Source organism: Megalops cyprinoides, chromosome 7 (assembly GCF_013368585.1).
Source record: "Megalops cyprinoides isolate fMegCyp1 chromosome 7, fMegCyp1.pri, whole genome shotgun sequence".
Lineage (NCBI taxonomy): Eukaryota > Metazoa > Chordata > Actinopteri > Elopiformes > Megalopidae > Megalops > Megalops cyprinoides.
In genome coordinates, this window is record NC_050589.1 from 25,552,227 (window position 1) to 25,574,715 (window position 22,489).

The following is a 22,489-nucleotide window of genomic DNA, read 5'->3' on the forward strand; positions in this document are numbered from 1 at the left end:
CAGCATATCTGTCATTCCAGTCTGGGGTAGCAGATAGGACACCAGCAAGGTAAGGGATTGCTGCTGCCTCCCATTCATATGGTTAAATTATATATGTTTGGAAAAAACCCAATCTGTCAGCTCAGCCAGCTCGTGCTGATTTTCCTCTGTGTGCCGTCCCAGAGGGTACTTGAAATGCCTTTGTGAGAAGACAGGCTAACTGAGGGAGACATCTAGACTGAATACAATAACTGTTAAATGGCAGACATTTGTGGTGAAACCAAACTGATTTTCTCACATATTCAGTGTGTGCCATTGTGCACAGTACTTTAGGATACAACTTTATAAAAAGATATTTTTGAGGGCAATCTGTTTATGCTGCAGAAGTTTCATCTGGTCAGTGCTACAAAGAAATTGTATGGATATTGACTCCTTAACTTGTTTGCATTGTTTGAAATTGTCAGCTGCAGATGTTTTGTGAAATACAGATGTTACATTTTTAATTTTTATACAGTTTCAGAACTTAATTCTAAATGGTTTTGCAGTGCTTTTCAATAGTTGTGTATGTATTAATATGGAGTAATGCAATTGTTACCATATTTCACCTAATACTGTATATAAGAGGAACATGGTTTAAAAATTAAGTAGCACAAGTGATTTGTTTAGTGCAGCTACATTTAAGTCAATGGAGTTAAATAAGAGCATGAGAAAATCAAATGACATGAAAGGCAACATCTTGCCACTACATTCATTTTTTGCTTTATAAGTATGGATGATTCTGAATGACTGTGTCAAGTTTGATCTTGAAAAGTCTCAATCTCTGACACAACCGCAAATCCCACTGAGTTATACCATCCTTAGGCTTCATTAGGCTTTACTCTAATATGTAAATTCCTTGAATGGAATCTAAAGAAATAGTTTATGAATGGTAAAATTAATTTATAAACTGTTGCTTGATGCTTTGTGGAACATGTATGATTTCTGTCCATCATACTTGTGAATGGATGATCAACTGTTTCTTGGAGAGCCTGAAGGACTTCCCCTGTCTTTCCAGATGTCCGGAGGAATCTTTTCCCCCTTGGATAATTTGTATGACCCAGATAGCGCTAACTGCCATCCCCTGGTTTGCCACCTATGCCATGAGCAATACGAGAACCCTTGCCTGCTTGAATGTTATCACACCTTCTGTGCTAGCTGTCTGCGTGGCAGAGCCCTGGATAGTCGCCTCACATGCCCCCTCTGCGGGTAAGAACCTGTTACTGCAATTTGAGGGGCTGGTGGTAAAATAGCTGCTGACAGTTTTTTTCTATGACCAGTGCAGGGGGAGGGGCAACCTCAGAGAAGGAGCCAGAATTTACCAGTGCAGTGAAAAGTTTTTCATTATTTGAATATGCAGTTCAGTCATTATACTGAGAAATGTTCTTATAATCCATCAACTAGTATGGAAAATCAATTTCTTTCCAATGACATGAGCAGTAGGTGAAAAAATGGCTGTTTTGCCCCAAACAAACATGCAGTTCCACCAGGTTTATGCTTCTGGTGCGATCATAAGGATAACTTGAACAATCCTTGCTCAAGAGCATTCTCATGTCCATCTGCACTATAATTCCATTTCACAAATTCCACAGGACAAAGGAATAATCCATTTTTTTCCACATTCACACTCACTTCAGGGGCCACACATTAAGCTCTGAAGAGGCACATGAGGGCCTAGGATGACAGGTTGGCTGCCACTGGACCACTGCATATCCTTCTTTTCTTGTACCAAGCTGAGTTGTGGGGGAAGTACCAAGTTTACTGCTTTACTGGTAAAAGTGCAGAAAGTTTTTCCTTGGGTATCTCAAAAGCATTTTAATATCAAACTAACAAATCTTTGGTTTTTCATATATGAGTCACCATTTTGAAATTTTATATACTTATTTTCCTTTTATTTCACTGGCTGGTCTATTGATGTGTCTGGGTTATTGGCACTTTTGTTAGATCTACATGTTAAGAGCAGCCAGAGGCACCGATCAGTTTGAGTGTTGTAGTCCCCTGATAGCCATTAAATGGGGACCTAAGAACACAAGTAAATCATTGTATCACTGACTTGGAGTAAACAGGCTTTTCATTTCATTTCATTAACATTCCTGTTTTGTGTGAATTAACTAGAACAGGCTGTGATATACATAATACTGGGCAGACTTTTACAAAAACAAACAAGCATAGTAGTTGTAGTGTTTTGTATCAGACCAAACTCATGGTGAAGAATATGCTATAATAATTTTAGATGTGCAAGTTGCAAGCTGAAGGTGAATATAGATCTGGAGCACAACTAGAATCTTCTAAGCTGACAGCTTGACAAGCATTTCCAGTTCAGCCAACAACCAGCTCAACGACAATATTATGGTGGAGCGACAGATGGTGTTACATGAGCAGTGGTTACAGAGCGGCTCTATCAATGTATGCATGCACTGGCAACGCGCGCTGTGTAGGAGAGCTTTTGCTGTGGGTGCACATGGCAGAAACGCGTGCTCCCAAAAACAACCGGCTCCCCTTAGCATTTAGTCCACCTTGGAGTCGTATTTCATTCATGATAGTCAGATGATCAGCTGTGGAGAATGGTTTGGATGGGGAAAAATCCGTATCTCAGAATCCTGTCTCAGGGTCCAGTCTGACCACGGGTGACCTGTGGTTTTTCATTCTGATGTAAATAGTGGTTTTGTTTTTTTTTCTTGTCTGTCAATAATCTATGAGTCATAAACCGCTAACGATTAGATTGTGAAACAGGTGCACTCCTTATCATGTACTTGGCAGTCTATTAATAAAAATATGAAAATTGAATATGGGAAACAGTGTACCAACAAAAAACCCTACTTGTTAGTGCTTAATGAGTTTTATACTATTTATCTTGCTGTACCTAAACAAGTTTTTTTTTTTTTTTTTTTTTACATTAGTCTGCATTCTGTCCACAATACGGATGAAAACAAATTATACACACAAATTCAGACTCAGACATTTCTGAAAAAGCACACTATACTGGACCTTTATTTCAAAGCAGAACAGAATAATTAATGGCATGCTGCCTGCTGCTCCTGAACTACATTAAAAGCTTTAATTGTGCTTAGAGCTCAGAAAGAGATATAAAAGTCTGACCTTTCTCCATATTGGCGCAAGACACTGCGCATAACACAGAACATGTGCTCAGAGGAATATGAAACAAAAGATCCATGACCCCTTTATCAAACAATTGGGGTCCTCCAGCAGGGCAGGTGTTGTGGGCCTTTCCTGAGGGGCGGGAACAGCTGCAGAGCAAATCCCGCTCCAGTTTTAGCTGAAGCGGAATGCATTAAGGGGCTGGCATGAACCAATGCAGCCAAACACGCAGTCACACCATCGATAAACAAACAGGCCCCTCGGCATCATCTCACCGGACGCACGGATCCTGGGATCCGAGTAATTAAAAGTGACATCCCCGTGCCCTCACTCTCGTCACATGTCCCGGAGTGGCTAACATGGCTGTCTCCACATACAATCCCCTTGGAATCCTTCCATGAAAGCTGCAACCCAAACACACCATTCAGACAGACACTCAGCATCAGAGATGTAGGGACTTGGCACATCCTAAAGATGACATGCTGCTGTGAGTACACCGCAATCTCATTTCTTGAAGTCAAAGGTAGAGAGAGTTGGTACAGTGTTTTGGTCCATGTTTGTCTGGCCCATTGTGTATGTTTAGTGTATTATGTATTTAAGGCAATGTTTCTGCAAGCTGTTGAGCATGTCCTAGTTAATGGGTGCAGCACATGTTAAAGTAAATTTTACAGTGAATGACTCCCTTTTATTGATGTTTTTCACTTTATTATGTGTGGGATTTCAAACAACATGACATTTTATATTAGAGCACGTGTGAAATTTTTGCGGGGTGTTTATTCCAGGGAACAATGTGCTGGTGATACACATTGAGCTCAAAATATCAGGTAACTTCTAATATGGATACACTAGGTAGATGGTACATGAACACGTCCTGTTCATTTGAGCCCTTTGACCCTATTGTGTTTCATTTTAAAAGGAGCTGTGATTCTGTTGCTGTACATCAATAAGCTATAAATCATAACCAGAATATACGAGTTACACTGTGAAACAGTTGCATTATGTCTTTGGCAGTCTGTAAACGGCAGCAAAAGTGGTGTAAAGGTTGCGCTCTTTCTTTCCCCGGGTCTGTTGGGTTTGTGTCGTTCTTGCCTGGCATTGCAAGCAGATCAGACATGGCAGGTATTGTACATGCCAGGGCAGAACATGGTGCTGATGTGAAAAGTTTGTCTTTACGGCCCACAGGGACAGCTATGTGAAGCTCCACATTTGCCTCTTGTTGTAGAGATCTGTGGGCAATAAAGAGGGTTTTACCCTGTATGTTCAGACAAACATGAGATGTGCTTGCTCCCAAGCTCCACCAGGCACTCTTAGGAACACAACGCAGTGTGCCTTCTACCAAATCACAGTTACCCTGAAAGAAGCAAAAGACTAACCCCTTAGCAAGGGGTGGGAGAATTCTCCAGACCCTCATTGTGACATCACTTTGGAAACATGCAGCGAAGGCAGTCATTCACTTCCAGGGTCAAAGTGAAGAGCTGCACAATGATGACACAGTGTTTCAAAAACAATGGAGGATTAAGCCAACATGCAGGATGCCCTTATCCCTGGCGGAACGCCTTAATATGACTCGGCCTCAGTTTATAAACATTTATGCCTTGATCTCTCCCCCCCATTACTGTTGGATGAGGAGAATCCAGCTGGCTGAGCAGGGATTGGGGGGCCGTGGGGGTTCTTGCATTGGGATGACAGGGCCTGTCAGCGAGCCGCTCTAACTCCTGACACCCCCCTCGCTGGTGAGCGGCTGAAACCCTATCCCTGCTGGGTGACCCCCCAGCTCGCAGTGCCACCGTGCCTTCCGTGGTGGGCTATATTTGTCCCCCATTGTTTGGTGCCTCCTGACGGTCACAGAGCCGCAGATAGAGCGCACTTTGGGGTATTTCGTCGGCCACAGCTGGTTCCTTCGCTCCGATGGCTTCGCTGGCTCCGCTGGAGCGCCCTCTCCCCCTGCCGAGGTGTTAGCATGTCAAAAGCACGGCTCCCACGCGATTCAGAGCCGGAGAAGGACCCGAGACGGACTCACGCGACGGAACGCCGCCGTGCCTATCCAGCATGCTCCTGGGAGAGATAGACGAGTACATGTAGGAGTGCTGCTTCTCTTTGCCACCTCTTATCGCTGAGCTTTCACTGAGGCTAGAGAGAGACCATGGGAGGGACAGAAGCACTGCACTGTAGCCTGGCTTTGAACCCCCGATTTTTTGCTTTGCTACTAAGTCTGCAGGGAGAAGCAGGTCTGTTTCTGGAGAGTTTGGCGTTGCCGTTGACAGTAATGGTTGGAAGCCATTGGAATCTATGGGGATGAATGATTGGGTAGGAAGTTAAGTTCACGTTTCTGTGCATATATAGTATGAATGCAATGATTTCTATTACAATGAGATGGAAGGCAAGCATAATAGCAAGTTTGCAGTGAGGCATGGAACTGAAAATTTATGTATTTCCAAAGGGAGTGCTGGCTGCGGGCTGCCTTAATTGTTTGTCTGAGTATGTTTCTGAGTATAAGTGCCTTTCAAAGTACAGTAAGGTTAGCACCACCAGGCACTAGTGCTGAGAATTTTTGCAGTGGGGTGCAGCGAGTTGATGATTTGCTTCTTGCACTGTCTTTGTCTTGCATGTGATTGATGTGGAAATCAGCCTCCAGCATATTGGTTTCAGGCATGTCATCAGGCGACACTGCTACTTGTTACCTCTGTAAAAGCTATGCATAGGCAGCGGCACTGCCGAAACAAACATTATCCTGGACAGGGCAGCCTGATGAAGGCCCACCCCTGGCCCCATGACTAGTACCAAGGACGGGGTTCTCTCCTGCGGGTTCTCCAGCAGGGTGCTGCTTTTTTTTTTTTTTTTTTTTTCTATTTCCGTCACTGACATCTTCCAGCTCAGGATCCATCATAATCTAGGAATTCGGAGCGTGGCTATTTGCGGCACACAATAGCCGTGTTGCTATGAAAACTATACCAACATGGGAGAAGGGGAAGGGCAGATATATTTAGACAATAGGCAGCAGCCTACAGATAACAGCTGCCGCACAATCTAGGAATTATTCCTCCCATCTGAGCAAGCTGAGCTCTGCATCCAGCCCTGAACTTAATAATTGACTCTATTGAGCTCTCTGCAGTTTGCTTCCCAGAGAGGACCTTCGGGTGAATTCAGTCATAGCAACCGGTAACCATTCGATTACTTCTGTCGTGTTGCCTTCTGCCAAAATGCTGCTCCAAGGATAAGAACTGAGTGCACTGCAATGTTGCAGTACTGTGATAAAAAATATATCTAAAGCGTAGCAATTATAATTTCCAATGTAATCTGATTAGATAGATAGATAGATAGATAGATAGGTTGATTGATTGATTGATTGATGGATAGATTTAAGAATATAGATCAAGATGTCTTATTTCATCATAATTAATGTCTCAATTGTGCCATGTGATAAATGCATGTAGGTGTTACAAACAGTATTAACATTCCGAGAATTTCTGGGTAGTAAGTGATCATTGAGTGCCCCCTGGTGGAAGAGACAATCCATGCAATGTTATAATTTTGAGGTGGTCAGAATATTCAATATCTAGGGGGCAGTAGCAGGAGACAGCACTCAAAACATCAGTGCAGTGTCACACAACCACAAAAAAACTCAGTCACATATACATTTAATAGGTAACATCCTAGTAACATGTTCTGATCCAGTTCTCACCATACACAAGCATAACCATGACCAATATTGTTCTGTTGTGTGTGTGTGTGTGTGTGTGTGTGTGTGTGTGTGTGTGTGTGTGTGTGTGTGTGTGTGTGTGTGTGAATTAGACACCAGTCAATTGTGAAAGGGATCAACGCACTCCCACCAGAGGATCGCTTGCTGAAGTTCCTGGTGGATAATTCTGCTGACAGCGAGGAGACAGTTCAGTGTGCCAACTGTGACCTGGAGTGCAAGAAACAGGTGAGGCCTAGCACCAGAGGAGAGGTCTAATTTTCAGGAGTGAAAAGAAGTTGTTTTGCTCAAAACCGAGATAACACTCTGCCAACACTCTGTATTCATGCCAGTCATTCTTCAAAGAATCTACCCAGAATAACTACTCAGTGTACAATAAGCTATCTTGCTTTGTTTCATGGAGGTGCTTTGCTGCTTGTCTGATGCACGTCTGCTTTGCTGCGGGTCTGATGTGGTCCCCCATCGTCTCTGATGCCCTTGTGTTTTGGTACTGTGCAGGATGTGGATGCAATGTATTATTGCAACACTTGTAGCCAGCCCCTGTGTGGAGACTGCCGGGAAGTTACCCACAAAGCCAGGATGTTCTCTCGCCACGAGATCGTCTCCCTGGCCAAACGCACCAAGGAGACACACAAAAAGTGCTGTGAGTTCCACACTGTACACAAGCTACACACTGAGCAGGGCTTTCTGAGTAATGCACTGGGCCAGCGTCCAGCACATCCTCAGATGCCACACTGTTTTCTCTGAGCAGGGCTCTCAGAGTAGCACACTGTCCCAACATACAGCACATTCTTAAACTACACACCGCTCCCTGTAACAGGGCTCACAGAATAACACACTGTCTAGACACCCAGCGCATCCTCAAACTACACACTGTCCCCACTGAACAGGGCTGTCAGGGTAACATACTGTCCCAAGGCCCAGCATATCCCCAAACTACTTACTGCTCCCTCTGAATAGAGCTCTTAGAATGATGCATTCTCCCAGGGTGTCCTCAAACTACACACTGCTCCTTTTAATAGAGCTCCCAAAACTGTCCACCGCAGCTTTCCTAAGCAGGTTATGTGAGCATAATGTGAGAAGGGTGGTACTAGGAATTAGAATAGAATAGAATAGATGAATAGAATTTGATGTTAGGAAAGTGGATGTATGACCAGGTGGTTGCAGTTTTTATGCAGCTGTTGAGTGTATCCAGTTTTGTAAAAAGGTAATGTGTAAAATGTAAGGATTCCCCGGGTACGATAGCTTGCAAAGCACATGCTGCCAGAAATTGTGAGTGCATGTGTATGTCTGTACATATGGGTGTGCATGTATGTGCATATGTGCCCGGTTGTTGAGCAAGTGCATATGCACCCAGGTATGTGTGTACTTCTAATGGCCCTCTATTTCTGCCCATCCAATCACAGCCCTGCATGAGGAGTTCTACATTATGTTCTCTACAGAAAAGAAGTCCATGCTGTGCATCAACTGTTTCAGAGACATGCAAGTGTGAGTTCTTCTTTTTTCCAGAAAAAAACTCATATCAGAGAAATAATGGAGCTAATATTCCTGGGAATAATATTGTGTGTGTGTGTGTGTGTGTGTGTGTGTGTGTATGTGTGTGTGTGTGTGTGTGTGTGTGTGTGTGTGTGTGTGTGTGTGTGTGTGTGTGTGTGTGTGCGTGTGTGTGTGTACATGTGTGTGTGTGTGTGTGTTACACAGGGAGAGCAGAGCACACTGCATTGATATTGAGACAGCGTATATACAAGGCTGTGAAAAACTGGACCAGGCCGTCGTAGTGAGTACTTTTTATTTCTTTTTTATCAATTTGAATAATTCTTTTTATTTGTTCTTTCTGGTTAATTTATATAGTATAGATCAAGGATTTGAACCACATTTTGAAAGTCTGTAACCAAACTCTCTCTTTCTAGTCAATTATAAAAGCTGGCCTTACAGCTAAGTAGAGCTTTTCATTACCGTGAACAAGAATTACCTAGGAAAGCCTCTTGTGAGTTTATTAATGTGCAGCTTGGGTTTGGCAACAGTGTCTTTGCTTAGAATTAAAACAAATCTTAAATAAAGCTTCAGGTGATGCTCACAAATATGTACAGTACCGTGGCAGATGAGAAGTTGAAAGAGAAAGTTTTTCTCTTGCTTTCACACAGTTTCAGAATAATTTACTTGCCACCAAACACAGATCACAAGTTTCAAACAAGCTTTAATTTCTCACCACAGTTCTCCTTTAATAAACGCTTAAGTTTGCCATTGTGTAGCTGGCAAGAGGCAGCATCGCTGATGCGCCTAAAGTCATCTTTAGGGAACTGAATTTTCTCCAGGCAGTGAAGGAGCTGCAGACGTCTGCCCGTGAGGCCATCATCCTGCTGAAGGCGATGATCAGTGAGGTGAGGGCGAACGTGGACGAAGAGGAGAGCGCCATCAGCACGCTTTTCAATGACATGCAGGTGAGGCACCAGCAAGGGGCGCCACTCTGCCACATCCTCTGGCAGACAACATCAGCAAACATCTGCTGGCTGAAAATGACCCTGCAATCATCCTTAACTGTGAATGTGGTGCAACTATGCTAATGGGCATGGGGAAAAACAAAAAAAAAAACATGGATTCTAAAACAACAAAGAAGACAGGCATATGTTTTTCTTTTTCCTGAAACACCTTAATTTTACCACTAGATGTCTCCCTTAATCTGAGCAGGCAGAGAAGGATTTGTCAAATGTTAACCCGTTGGAGACTATATGACTGAATGGCATTAGCAATAGTTCCTGACTGCTAGGTGAACGCTGCATTTTCAGACAGCGACAAGAACATAATGACGCTGAAGTTTAATCTTATCTTGTGATTTGGCTAATTACATATCAAATTGAAAACAATTGGAAAATAAAACAAATTGTATTAATATTCATTTATTCTTATGAACTGTTTTCATTTGTCTGTTTTCTGTCCAATAACAACATGATATTAAAGAAACCATCATCAAAAAAAAGCATCTGAAATGAACATGACCCATAGATGGTTTTCCTTTCTTTTATTTTTTTAAGGAAAAACTGGCAGAAAGAAAGAAGATTCTTTTGAAAGCTGCTCAGAGGTAATATTAGCCCTATTTCCTCTTATGAATAACATGATAAAAGGCTGAGATAACCCTGTTTCATTACTGCCATTAGAGTGCCCTACAGGAGACGACATGGCAGAATCTCACACAAAAACTGTTCTGCTGTAATGAAGTCATTTTAACCTGTGTGGCTTTTAGACATATTTATGCACGAAGCGCATTCTGCTCTGTGTCTATGGTTACAGAAATGTTCCATTCCCTGTGGGAATGTGCATGTGTATTAAGTATCAATCACTGCTCTCCAGCCGCTCATGAATCAGAACTAATGTACTGGAAAAGAAGGAGGCCATGTTTCCAGAAGCCCCCCTATCATTACAGCAAGGCTTTAATGCTTCAGCAAAGGCCTAAGGAGAATGTGAGAATGTATCATATTACAGTTTGCAGAGCTTTTTTAATGAGACTGCTGTGTCCTGGCTCTGCATCTCTCTCCACTTGCTGCCTGGAAACAGACCGGCGTGTGCATTTCCCGGAACACAGATAAAAGCTTTATAATGTGTTAAAAAACAAAAACTGATCTTGCCAGCCTCATTAGAACAAGAATCAATGGAACATCTCCTAAAGACAGAAGCATGCTTTGTAATACTGTTTGCCTACAAACCCATAACATTATTAACACTATTAACAGTGAATGGAGTGGAGGGTGTGTGGTTGGCCATGGGTGTTTGTTTGTAAAGCTAATGACTGAAACAGCTATGAACAGAGGTCTGATTTTAGGAGACATTTTGGCTTCGGGATAAGAAATTGTTTGATTTTAGGTATGGTATGGGAAACACAAGGAATGAGGGTGTCAGGGTTTGCAGGGAAAGGACCCAGGTTCAAACAATACGGGAAGTTCAAAAAGATATCCTTTAATGATGGGTCCAAGACACACAGGCAAAAATCGAAGTGAAAAGAACAGTCCAAGTTGGTCAGTAGCCAAAAATCCAGAGGAAAAACAGGTAACATCAACAAACAGCAGGCAAAAGAGTAATCTGGGACAGGCAGTAATCTGAGTCAGAAACCAACAGGATCAGAACAGGTAACTTACAAGAGTTAAGAACAAAACAGGTACAACACTGAGATGATCAGGCAAAGGACAAAGAAAACAGCAGGGTATATGATGAGGAGACAAGACACAGGTGTGTGGAACAGGCTTCAGGTGATGGGCGTGGCCGAGTAACAGGAGAGTAGGGAGGCAGGCGGGACAACGAAACACAAGGACCTGAAAACAAAAACAAAAGACACACCCACACAGACAGGGAGAAACAAGCAGCTCAGGCTGGAGTGCTGACAGATAGAGGTACGCGCTTCAACCAACTAACGAGTGTGGTTTGGTATGCTTTCTAAAGGAAAAGCAATCTCATGTGAGAGGCATGGAAAAATCCACTGGTGTCATTTTGTTTTAGGAAACTGTGAGCAGGCAGTTTGCTCCAAAGTGACTCTGGGCCTTTGAGTTAGTCCATGTGCCCAAGCATCTTTTCCTGTCACTAGGGCAACAGGGCAATGCAGTGGTCTTTGGCAGTGTACTGATAGTCATAGAGTGGTTGTTGCTGGCAGTGTGCTGATGGTCAGAGTGCGGTGGTCTTTGGCAGTGTACTGATGGTTAGAATGCAGTGGTCTTTGGCAGTCTCCTGATGGTTAGAATGTGGTGGTTTTTGGCAGTCTCCTGATGGTCAGAATGTGATGGTCTTTGGCAGTGTGGTAATGACCAGTGTGTTCCTGTTTCAGTCAGCATGAGGAGAAGGAGAGGGCTTTCAAAGAGCAGCTGTCCCACCTGGCTGCCCTCCTGCCCACTCTGCAGGTGAGTCCCGCTCTAACAGACTCGCACTGACACTAACTTCACTCACCATGCAGTAGGTCCGACTGGTGACATTCAGCTGATAAACAAGGTTACTCTGATACAACTCCCATCTTTCTCCTGCTAATAATGACTGACGATTGTTCTGCTGAGACACCCCCGTGTTCTAATTAAGCTTTCATCTGCGGTAAATGACCTGCCCATGTGAAGACAACACGGTAGTGCACTTGGCATATCCTTCTCTTCTTTTTCTGTATGTGGTGTTTAAATCCCTTTTGGACCTGTAAGATGTAAGATGCACTGTATACACTATACTGCTTAACACAGGCAGATCAGAGCATGGTACATTCTGGACACCATTCCTGATGGCTGCCTAATGTTCATTGCCTGCTCCCTTTTCATAGGTTCACTTGGTCACATGCTCAGCCTTCCTCAGCTCTGCCAATAAGTTTGAGTTCCTAGATATGGGCTATGTAAGTATGGTGCATGAGCTGCCCGCATTACCAACTGACACAAGTGAATTTAACAAAGTGGTACAGTACTTTGTCATTGTTTCTTTAGTGTCACACACAAGTCAAAACTAACCGTTAATTCAAACCAACAGGTTAGATCTTGTAGTATAAACTAACTTCAAATTAAACTGCTGGACTCAGGTTCTGTGCAACTGAATGACTTGCATATAAAATTTCCATTAAGGAGACACACTATCTCATGATTTAACTGCACAAGAACTAAGTGGATTTAAAGTGAAATTTAATTGTCATCTTGCAATTTATTGGGGTATATTGACTTGGATATATTGTAGCAATGTGGTTGAAACCCAAAAAAAAAACACCTGGTACCAGTAAGTTGCAAGGTGGACCACTGCTGTTGCTCCCTAGAGCACAGCACTTGTCTTGAATTCCCTTACTATCCAGCTGTGTGAATGAATAACATACACAGTATAAGCAATGGATAACAACTGGATTAGGGTGCCTGGTAAGCAAACAACAACCTGCGGGATATAAAATAACTGGCACTTTCTGTTTCCTAGTACCTCTCCCAGAAGCATGGTAGCAGCTGTGCATATCAGTGAGATACAGAGAGACACAGAGTGCCAGTACACATTTCTACATCTAGAAGGGGCGGAGGTGGGGGCAGGGGGCTCAGTGATCTGGAATGAATTAGGATCAGTCAACACCCACAGGTTGAATGAACACACAGAGGGACAGAGAGCAACTGGCATCTGACGACTCCCACCTGAGCTGAGTTTGATCTCTTCCACAGCAACTGATGGAGAGGCTGAAGAAGATTGTGCAGCTGCCTCACAGACTGAGGCCAGCGCAGAGCAGCAAGGTGAGCTGTCACCTGGTCAGGCCTGGTCACCTGACTCATAACCACACCCAGCTGTGCTGTGTACACGCTGCCCTCACTTCAACAGTGCTGTGCTCACTTCCACTGATGGGCCAATGTGTAATCACAAGGGCACCACGTATAATTAAACAGCATATGCTCATTTCCTCCCCTGTTATAGGTGCACATCTCCAAGGACCATGTGTGAATAGTGTTAATCACATACACACTGTGTGTAACTGTATAGTGGCAGGACTGTATTATGTTTGTGCTCTCTGTACTCTTCCTTTGATGAGCTGTTTGGCCTGAATTCTTCCACAGATCAATACGGATTACAGGTCCGAATTCGCTCGCTGCCTGGAATCGCTGTTGCTGCTGGGTCAGCGCCGCTCCGTGTCCGTCACTGGGACTGTCTCTGGACTGGGTCTGGGCAATGCTAGCGGCCTGTGAGTCCCTTATTACACCATATTGCTTTAGCTAGATTTACAGCATTAAGACTGTGGGAGGTCTATGAACCACACAGGATGGTTAAAGCTAGCAATGTGCTTGTTATCTGGGTGCTTATTACATTATATTATTGGCATTTAGCAGACTCTCTTACCCAGAGTGACTTACATCAGTTACAATGTTTTCCATTTATACAGCTGGATATTTACTGAGGCAATTTGCGGTTAAATACCTTGCCCAAAGGTACAACAGCAGTGCCCCAGCAGGGAATCGACCCAGCAACCTTTTGGTTATGAGTCCTGCTCCTTTACCACTACGCTACACTGCCACCCCATTATGCCGCTTATATGATTTTAACATGCATGAGACTGCTCCAGTAACTAAGGTCAGTGTGAAATGAGCTAAATTGCGGGTCCAGAGGGACATTCTGTATGTCGACAGTTTTGACAGGGTGTATTGATTCATGTTAATTATGTATGCACTTGCAGCCATGTTCAACTGATACTAGGCTTCTGATGATTTTGAAAACCAAGGAACCAATCCATGTGTATGTAGAAAGATTAATGAGAATTTTGCTGGTCCTTATCGAATAATATGCTCCTAACAAATGCTGTCATTGCTATCTTTGACCTGGTGAGTTGGCCCTGTCACGGTTTTGTTATACTCTTAAGCAAGGATCTTGAGCTCACAAATGAAGAGGAATATATAGACACTGCAGGTATATGGAGGTTTAGTACCTAAATTATTTTTACTCCTGTGACAAGTTTATTATGTGACAGAATCATGATGGAGGACCCTAATTGTCACATGATTTTGTCACATGATTTTGTGTGAAAGTTTGTTTAAAGAGCAAAAACTGTACAAACACTGGTCGTCTTCATGTCCTATTTTCTTTCTGCTCTGTATCCAACTAAGAGAGTTATGTGAGTATGTTCTATTAGGTTGAGAGATGTTATGAGCAGACAAAATTACAAAGAGGTACATTATTCCTAGAGGCAGCTATCTGCTGTAACAAAAGAAGGACAGACAAGGTGAGACAACCAACCTTTTTAATGTTTCAGCTTAGGTTTCAGGATGTGTTTTCTGGAGTCCTGTCAGGTAGTAAAATCCATCCTTGAATGTACAAAGAAACAAACATTTGTCACTGGCATAAAGAAAGAAAAATTTAATGAGAGAGACAATCCCACAACTGTATGTCAGATCTCACCATGCTCAACTGGCTAACCAAAATCTAACAACATAAAACACAGACCAAGACAGACACCGTGTCCTCTATAAACACAACAGAGGAAAAGTAACATAATTTGAAACTCAGAGATTGGACCCATCATAGCTCATCAACAGGTGACCATCTACACTTTAAATTTCCCATTCAATGCCACGTGTCTGAAAGCTGACACTCATGTCACAAGAGATTACAGCTCCACATAAGAGCAGTTGGTTTCTGTATGTCCTAAGTGCTCAGATCTACGCTCAAGGGGACAGATAAAGAGAGGATTTCATACATGCCAATGAAGTTGATATGGGGATTTTAGTGGCAGATTGTTTTTGAATTAAAACTAATGAGCGGCTCTCACATTGTCTGCAGGCAAGGCGTCTGAGTTCCTGCTTTAGCAAGTGCATGTCCTCTCTGAGAAGTGTTGTGCCCGAGTCACCGCTGATAACCGAAGCACTGGCAGGCACAGAGCTGGGCTTCCAGGAAGCCCCTTTTCCAGATGCCTTCGTGGTATAACAGCTAATGTGTCCCTCAGTAGTTAAACCAGCCGCAGCCTTACTGCCCCCCTCCCCACCGTGCATGCATTCACATGTCATTGTGTCAGATTTAACATGCAAGGACAGAAAAAGGGTGTTACAGGATGAGGCTGCTAAGCCCCCAACACACTGAGGGACAGAATGTCCGAACTATCTGGAGGCAATGGAATGTAATAGGCAGCGCTGTAATGCACAGCTACATTCTGATCCAGGCTAAAATGTTGTTCACTGTGCCTGCACCCAGTTGCTTACACAGCCATCGGGAGAGGTTTTCTCATGGTCAGTATTCAGGGAATTGATCCTACCCCTGTGCATGCACCATTGAATAATTAATAGTTGTGCTTATCCATAGCCTGCACTCATGTTCACCTTAACTCATACTCATGGTGCAATAGCTGTATATAACACAGTACAATAGCTGTACATAACTAACAGTTGTACACTTCCATAGCCTGCACTCATGTATACTTTAATTCATTTTCATTATGCAATAGCATAATACCTCATTCATTCCATACACACTCCGTGTATGTTTCCTGCACTCCTTTTGTTGTTTTTTGTAACACTACTGTTATTTAGTGTTTGTTGTTGTCACTTTTGATGCTGTCTGCAAACACTACAAGAGACACTGGAACCAGAGTCAAAATTTGTTATATGCGTAGAAGCATGCTAATAATTGGCCAATATTTTTTGATTCTGATTCTGATTGATTGATACGCCATCCCCATAATGTCAAAGATTATGGATAGTCACCTTCCTCACCCATGTGTCATTGAAGTATACCAAAGACTGGATTCCACCTACTTTCGTCTTAACTTTGGGAGTCAGACCAGCAGTATTGTCTGGAAGAGGATACTTTGATACATATTTGTCTGTTTATAATGTGTGTCTTTCACCGCTAGTAGGTTAGTGGGCGAACAGGGTGTCAGACAGATACACGCCCTTCCCCGCCCCCAAAAACCACTTCATCACCCTCCATCCCTGCCTATCTTGACGATAGTGACGCCTGTCCCCACACTGATTTTCCACATCAATTACTCAGCTGTTCTCGGGTCTGTTTCTCACTTTGCCGCCAGCCCATTGGCTGGAATCGGAGTGGGTGGGACCAGTGCCCTGGCAGCCTGGCACTATTTTTATCAGAATTTCACAGAACTCTCCAGGATTTGTCTCACAGACAGGCACGCAAGGGGGGGAGGCCACTTTATTCCATGTAACTGATGTCACACACTGTGCCGATGTCTTAAATTGGTATTGGTCATGGGATAAAAAGCCAATGTGTGAAGAACATATGCACTGAGCAGGGTGAGGGACACAGTCTGCTTTCACTTGAAGGATTATATGTCTTGCTGCAGCACCCAAATAGGTGACAGTCAACATCGCCGGTGGCAGCGAACAGGAGTAAGTTCGGTTCACAGCCAAGGTAAAATCACAGCTTTCCTCTTGTGTCTTGGTGCATTTATTTGGATTGCTGATTTTGTAGGGAGATTTTAATCGTTAGAACTTACTCACTTATGGATTTAGGAGGCGACATGGTCCTAGTCCACACTCTTGTCTTCTATGTTGTCCATGTGCGCTTATGCTGAGAGGATCTCTATGGTTTGTTTTTAGCATATATGAGTTTATTTCCATTTACTGTGGTCACTGCAGGGGGCAGAAGTTTGCTTTGTAGGCTTTTACCGTTGATTCCAGAACTTTCTGCAATCTGTGCGATGGTGCACAGTACTCATAGTCACAGTTAGCTGGAGCCCATGGTAATACTGGTGCTTAGGGTGAATTCAGCCAGTAATAGCACTCTTTCCAGGAGCCAGAGAGGGTGCAGGGGCAGAAGGGGACATGTGTTCTCCCAGGGCGCACACCTCCCTCGAGAGTGACCTTGTCATTGGCTAACCAAGACGGCTCCGTGACACAGAGCAAAGCCACTCTTCTGTGCAGAATTCCCAGCCCTCAACTCACAGCGTCCCAGCTGTTATCTTTAGATTGCAGGCTTAATGACGACTGGGTGCTGTAATCTCTCAACAGTTGCATATGACCTGAGAAAACAGCTGAATCTCCACAAATTCTGATCCAGTCAACATTGACCCTAATGGTTCCTTAAGGAAGACCTCATCATGATTATTTCCTTAACACCAAATATATGTAGATGCAGTATATACTGCGACTGCAGTTAAGTTTTCAGTCGAACTCTTCATTCACCTTTAATTGTGATCCAGATACTGAAATGAAAATATGGACATGTGAGGAAGTGATATTGAAACTGCTATGAAATGAATGAAAAAGAAAAGGGTGGACAAGTGTCATACTATGGAGAGAATTTGACATCACCTCCGTTTAAGAGAATTCTGGTCAACTAATTTTCATATCAATCCAAACCTGTCCCTTTGAATGAACATAGACAGATTCTCTTTCTTTAATGCCTAATACAGAAGAATATAGATTGAAAAGGCTTAATACTTTTTTACAGTTTCTGGCACCAGGGGCATTTCTAGCTATTGAAAAGATCCAGAGCTAAGTCAAGTTTGCCTGGGGCGTGCCTTTTTTTTTCTTTTTTTTTTTAAGGGAGATAACTGCAAGTCGCTGCAAGTCAAGTTCCATTCTGTTACACAGTCTGTCTGTTGTTTTGCTATAAACACCTCCTTTTTCAGGGCGAAAATATTCAGGGCTAAAGCCCCGAATGATCGGACCTAACGACACCACTGTCTGGCACTGCATTTAATTTCAGTCTTCTAAACTTATGAAAGAAACAAAAACATACCGTCCTGCAGACTGAATACAAGAAGGGCAGTTTGACACCTGGGTGTCCCCTCTCCTCTACCCTTCCAGACATCAGTCATCCCTGTCTGTGCCCTGCCATTCTCCCTCTGCCAGCGACATGTCCCTTGGCTCCTCTGTGGTGCGTAAGCCCACCTCCCACCGCTACATCAGCACCAAGGTCCTGCTGGCTGAGGGCGGGGAGACACCCTTCGCAGAGCATTGCCGCAACTACGAGAACAGCTACAGGGTGAGTACTGTAACCACAATACCAGCTACAGGGTGAGTACTGCAACCACAACATCAGCTACAGGGTGAGTACTGCAACCACAATGCCAGCTACAGGGTGAGTACTGTAACTATAACAACCACTACTGGGTGGGGGCTATAACCATGACAACAGCTACAGGGTGAGTGCCTACACTACTAGAACAGCTACATGGTGGGTGCCACAACTTTAAGAATGCCCGATGAAAGAATACTGCAACCACAGCAACAGCTACAGAGTGAGGGTTGCAACTATGAAGACTTCTACAGATTGAGTGCTGGTGCCTCAACAACAGTTGCGGGGTTAACACTGTAATGACTGGGTTAACACTGTTAACACTGTAATGGCTACAGGGTGAGAGCTGCAACTGTAAGTGCAGGTACAGGACGGCTGAGGGTCATCTGTGTAAAACTTCCATGCCCAGGTGGGTGAGACCCAAGACCCTGCTGAGGTGTGTCTGTCAGAGAACAGCACGACCCTATGCGTATCCAGGCTGTGACGCACCATGTGTGTCTCCCCCCACAGACCCTGCAGACGGAGATCCAGAAGCTGAAGGATCAGGTGCAGGAGATGCACAGGGACCTGACCAAGCACCACTCCCTCATCAGGACTGACATCATGGGCGAGATCCTGGAGAAATCCCTGGACATGGATGGACAGATTGCCTCCGAGTACGCCTCAGTAGAGATGATGAGGGCCGTGTTTGAGGAGGTGCGGATCACAGGAACAGGGAGACATAATTTTACTTTTTAATTTTAATTTTATTCATTTGGGAGACGCTTTTATCCAAAGCAACTTAGAAGTGAGGTACAATACAGCACAAGTGAAAAAATCATACGGAGTCAACAATATTAGAGGCACTGCATGACCAGGTTTCAAAGGTTGGCCAGGCAATGTACAAACTAGCAGGTAAAGCTAATAAGTGTGTTAAACCATTAGATTACATTTTTTTAAATAATTTTATTTTATAGTTTAGTAGGTGACAGATTGAGTCATGAGAAGTCCCTTTAGGGGGTAGTGTTTCAGGTGCTCAGGTGAGAGTGGAAGAGCTGTGTCTTCAGATGTTTCTTGAAGACAGAGAGGGACTCAGTTATTTGAGGAGGTGTGGATTCCAGGTATATGGGGGAACTGTGAGGGGAATGTTTGAGGACAGGTAGATTACTAGGGCAGGATTGCCTTTCCACAGGAGCAAGTCTCCGAGTCGCTCTAACACCTCTCTCCCACCACAGATTTGGGAAGAGACCTTTCAGAGAGTGGCAAACGAGCAGGAAATCTATGAAGGTAAGAGAGGACGCCGACATTGGATCGTCAACATGTGACGAGGGACTTCCCTTGACATGGTATCCACATCCTGCTTCCAGCACAGCTCCATGACCTGCTGCAGCTGAGGCAGGAGAACACCTACCTGACCACCATCGCCCGGCAGATCGGGCCCTACATCCGCTCCATCGCTAAGGTGAAGGAACGCCTGGAGCCCAGGTACCGGGACTACCTGAGTCACTCGTAACACCTCATTAACATTCATAACCCCATAATACACCAGACTCACGCTGCACATTAATGACGCATTGCAGGTTCTTTGACCTTTGATGTCAGTGAACTTAAGAACATAGGTGAGTGAAAGAGAAACATTACAACACCTTACAGGGGGGATATCTCTTTGCCAAAGAGGTCAATACCCAGTGAGAATCTCACTTAGCACATAATGAATCTGTTCAGCCCCCTCTTCACCACCAGCACCGCTTCGTCTGCTCTGTCTGATGCCTGCAGTTAGGGCCACCTGGGGTGCACTAACTCAGCCTTAATTGCAGGTTTTTACACTGTAATTCACTCTATGCACCACTGAAGCAGCCTGCTCAGTAATTGTATCACCGTAAAATTTACGAACACATTATGGAGCTGTGGCTCAAAGCTGTAGCAATTGTAACACAGTAAAAATTACCAATAAATTACAAAGTTATAGCTGTAAGCATAGAGGAAGTATATCAAAAGCAAAAAAATCTTTAAAAAAACAGCCCATATTTATCGCCAATAAGGCATATATTCTGAAACATAACCTTACTTTTCTCAACCTTGTTAACACAGAATGGAGAGGGTGTGAGATCATATAATTTATGCTGAGCGCTCTCATGGAAATATGATTGTGAATTCATTGATTAATTACTCATACACATGCAATTACTCATCTCATAGGTAGGTTATGTTTCATTTTGTGTCCTGACAGACTGAAGGAGCCCAAGGAGTTGAAAGACGACCGCACAGAGACCATGCTGAAAATCTACGAGGACAGCAGCTTGGCCACCGAGACTCAACACAGGCAATTCCCACCTCCCCTTTAAGCTTCCAACTCCAGACGGCTTACTTACTGTTCTCACCTTGCAGATGTACTTAGAGTTGATTGTGTTTAGGATCTTTCGTACAATATGTTGTTTTCCCTTCAGGATTATCTACTTAACCAAAACTAGTCAATAGCTAGTTAGCTAGCTGGTCTCTACGTGAATGTGTGTAATACATATTCTATTAGGCCTGCCAGTTAGTAAGCCAGTTATACTTGTATATTGCCCCTGTGGTCAAATATTGCAGTATAAAAAATATTTTCTCACAGCCATGATTAGAAATGACTGGGATATTTTTAAAAATGAGATTGTGGAAAATTAAATTAGAAATCTATCTAAGAGCCAGTATCCAAACTTCGAAAACCATTTTTCCACAGAAATGACCTGACTGGTGCCACAGATGATAACCGTGACACCATGCTGGACAACCGCTCTCTTAATATCCTGTCTGAGGAGACCCCAGTCAAGAGCAATGATTACTATTGGCTGGGGAAGCAGAAGAATGCAGCTGAGGTGCCCAATCGCAAGGAGATGCGTGAAAACCAAGTGTGATTGGTGTGTTTGAACACAGCACCACCTGGGGGCACCCAAAATCACATGATCCCTGGAGCAGAAGCTGTGTTCATCACCATTAACAATACGGGGTAAACGTTGATTACCTTGACTGATACACTCTGTTGAATGGAGTCACGGGCCCTGAATCTGCAGAACGGACTGACTGGAATACTGACAGTCAATTGTTCATTGGGAAGACAAGGATCAGAGGTCAGAGCAAATATGTCTGTATTCCCCCGGAACCTTCTCAATTTTCATATGGTAGTTTACTACACTCTGATTAAATGTAAAAAGTGAAATGCAGTGTAGTTAGGCTGAAAGCTTGAGTTCCTGAAGACTGATGAATCCAAGCCAATGGAAAGACCTCATAACTCTCCATATCTGTACTCAACTTTCAAGCGCTTTAAGAGTTGTGTTCTATATGAAAAAGTGTTCATCTCTCACATATATATAAGCAGGGATGGGCAGAGATACATAAAAATGTATCTTGTGACAAAGTACAAAATACCCCTCAAATAAATGTATCAAAATAAAATACAAAATACTGGTGCTAGAAAATGTATCATGATAAAATACATGTATTTTGTATTTTCAAAATACAGGAAAATACATTTGTAACATTGGGCATTCTAAATTTGTATAAAATGGCAGAACAGATTTTATATAATGTACACAAGGCTCTGGTGAGAGTTTGAACCCCACAGGAAGGAAGAACAGGAAGTAGAATGTTACTGTATCTAAGCAAAACTGTAAAAAAAATACTGAAAATAGTATGTCTTGTACAGTATGTAGAAACTTGCTCTCTGTCCAATTCAAAGACATGGCAGTTGAAACCCAACCACTTCAATTAGTAGCCTATTTAATTGCCTTTAAGAACAACCAACTTTTCAACTGACAAGCTAACTTGCTAACCACTAGCTATGCACTATCCTAGACAGCTTGCCAGTGTCACTAGCTTGTTAGCATCGCTAGCTTGATATTTAATAATGTTAACCACCATGTACCATGCAAGATGTAGCTAGACATAAATTATACTATCTAGCTAACACTTGCTGGCTACCCATGGCTAACCAGTCTTGTATGCTTGTCGAGCTGTTTCCTGTTGTTAACTATTCAAGCCAACTTGTAGCACTAATTAATAGCTAGCTAGCAAGCTTGTTGGCTCACTCACCAGGCCACATGTATCTATGGCGTTCAACATGTGTACATTCTAAAAAGCAAGGTATATTGTGCTGGCTTGCTGGGGGAGGGGGGGGGGGGGTGCGCAACTTCACAGAAGATGAACTTGACTACGGAAATACTGCGAGTAGTGTGGGCTTACAAAATCACTGTGTGCGAGTGTGTCTAAGTGTATTGTTCT

At 43.4% G+C, this 22,489-nt stretch overlaps 1 protein-coding gene across 1 annotated transcript; it reads left to right on the forward strand.

Annotated features, from left to right (window-relative positions):
• LOC118780385 (RING finger protein 207-like) lies at positions 1 to 21,363 on the forward strand. Its single transcript, XM_036532834.1, has 18 exons — positions 1 to 49; positions 1,034 to 1,224; positions 6,907 to 7,039; positions 7,310 to 7,454; positions 8,218 to 8,299; positions 8,513 to 8,588; positions 9,127 to 9,252; positions 9,844 to 9,890; positions 11,622 to 11,694; positions 12,096 to 12,164; positions 12,958 to 13,026; positions 13,345 to 13,469; positions 18,043 to 18,220; positions 18,764 to 18,949; positions 19,468 to 19,519; positions 19,600 to 19,717; positions 20,463 to 20,555; positions 20,952 to 21,363. The coding sequence occupies exons 2-18, from the start codon at positions 1,034 to 1,036 to the stop codon at positions 21,124 to 21,126; spliced, it is 1,938 nt and encodes a 645-aa protein (XP_036388727.1). The 5' UTR covers positions 1 to 49; the 3' UTR covers positions 21,127 to 21,363.
• The last annotated feature ends 1,126 nt before the right edge of the window (positions 21,364 to 22,489 follow it).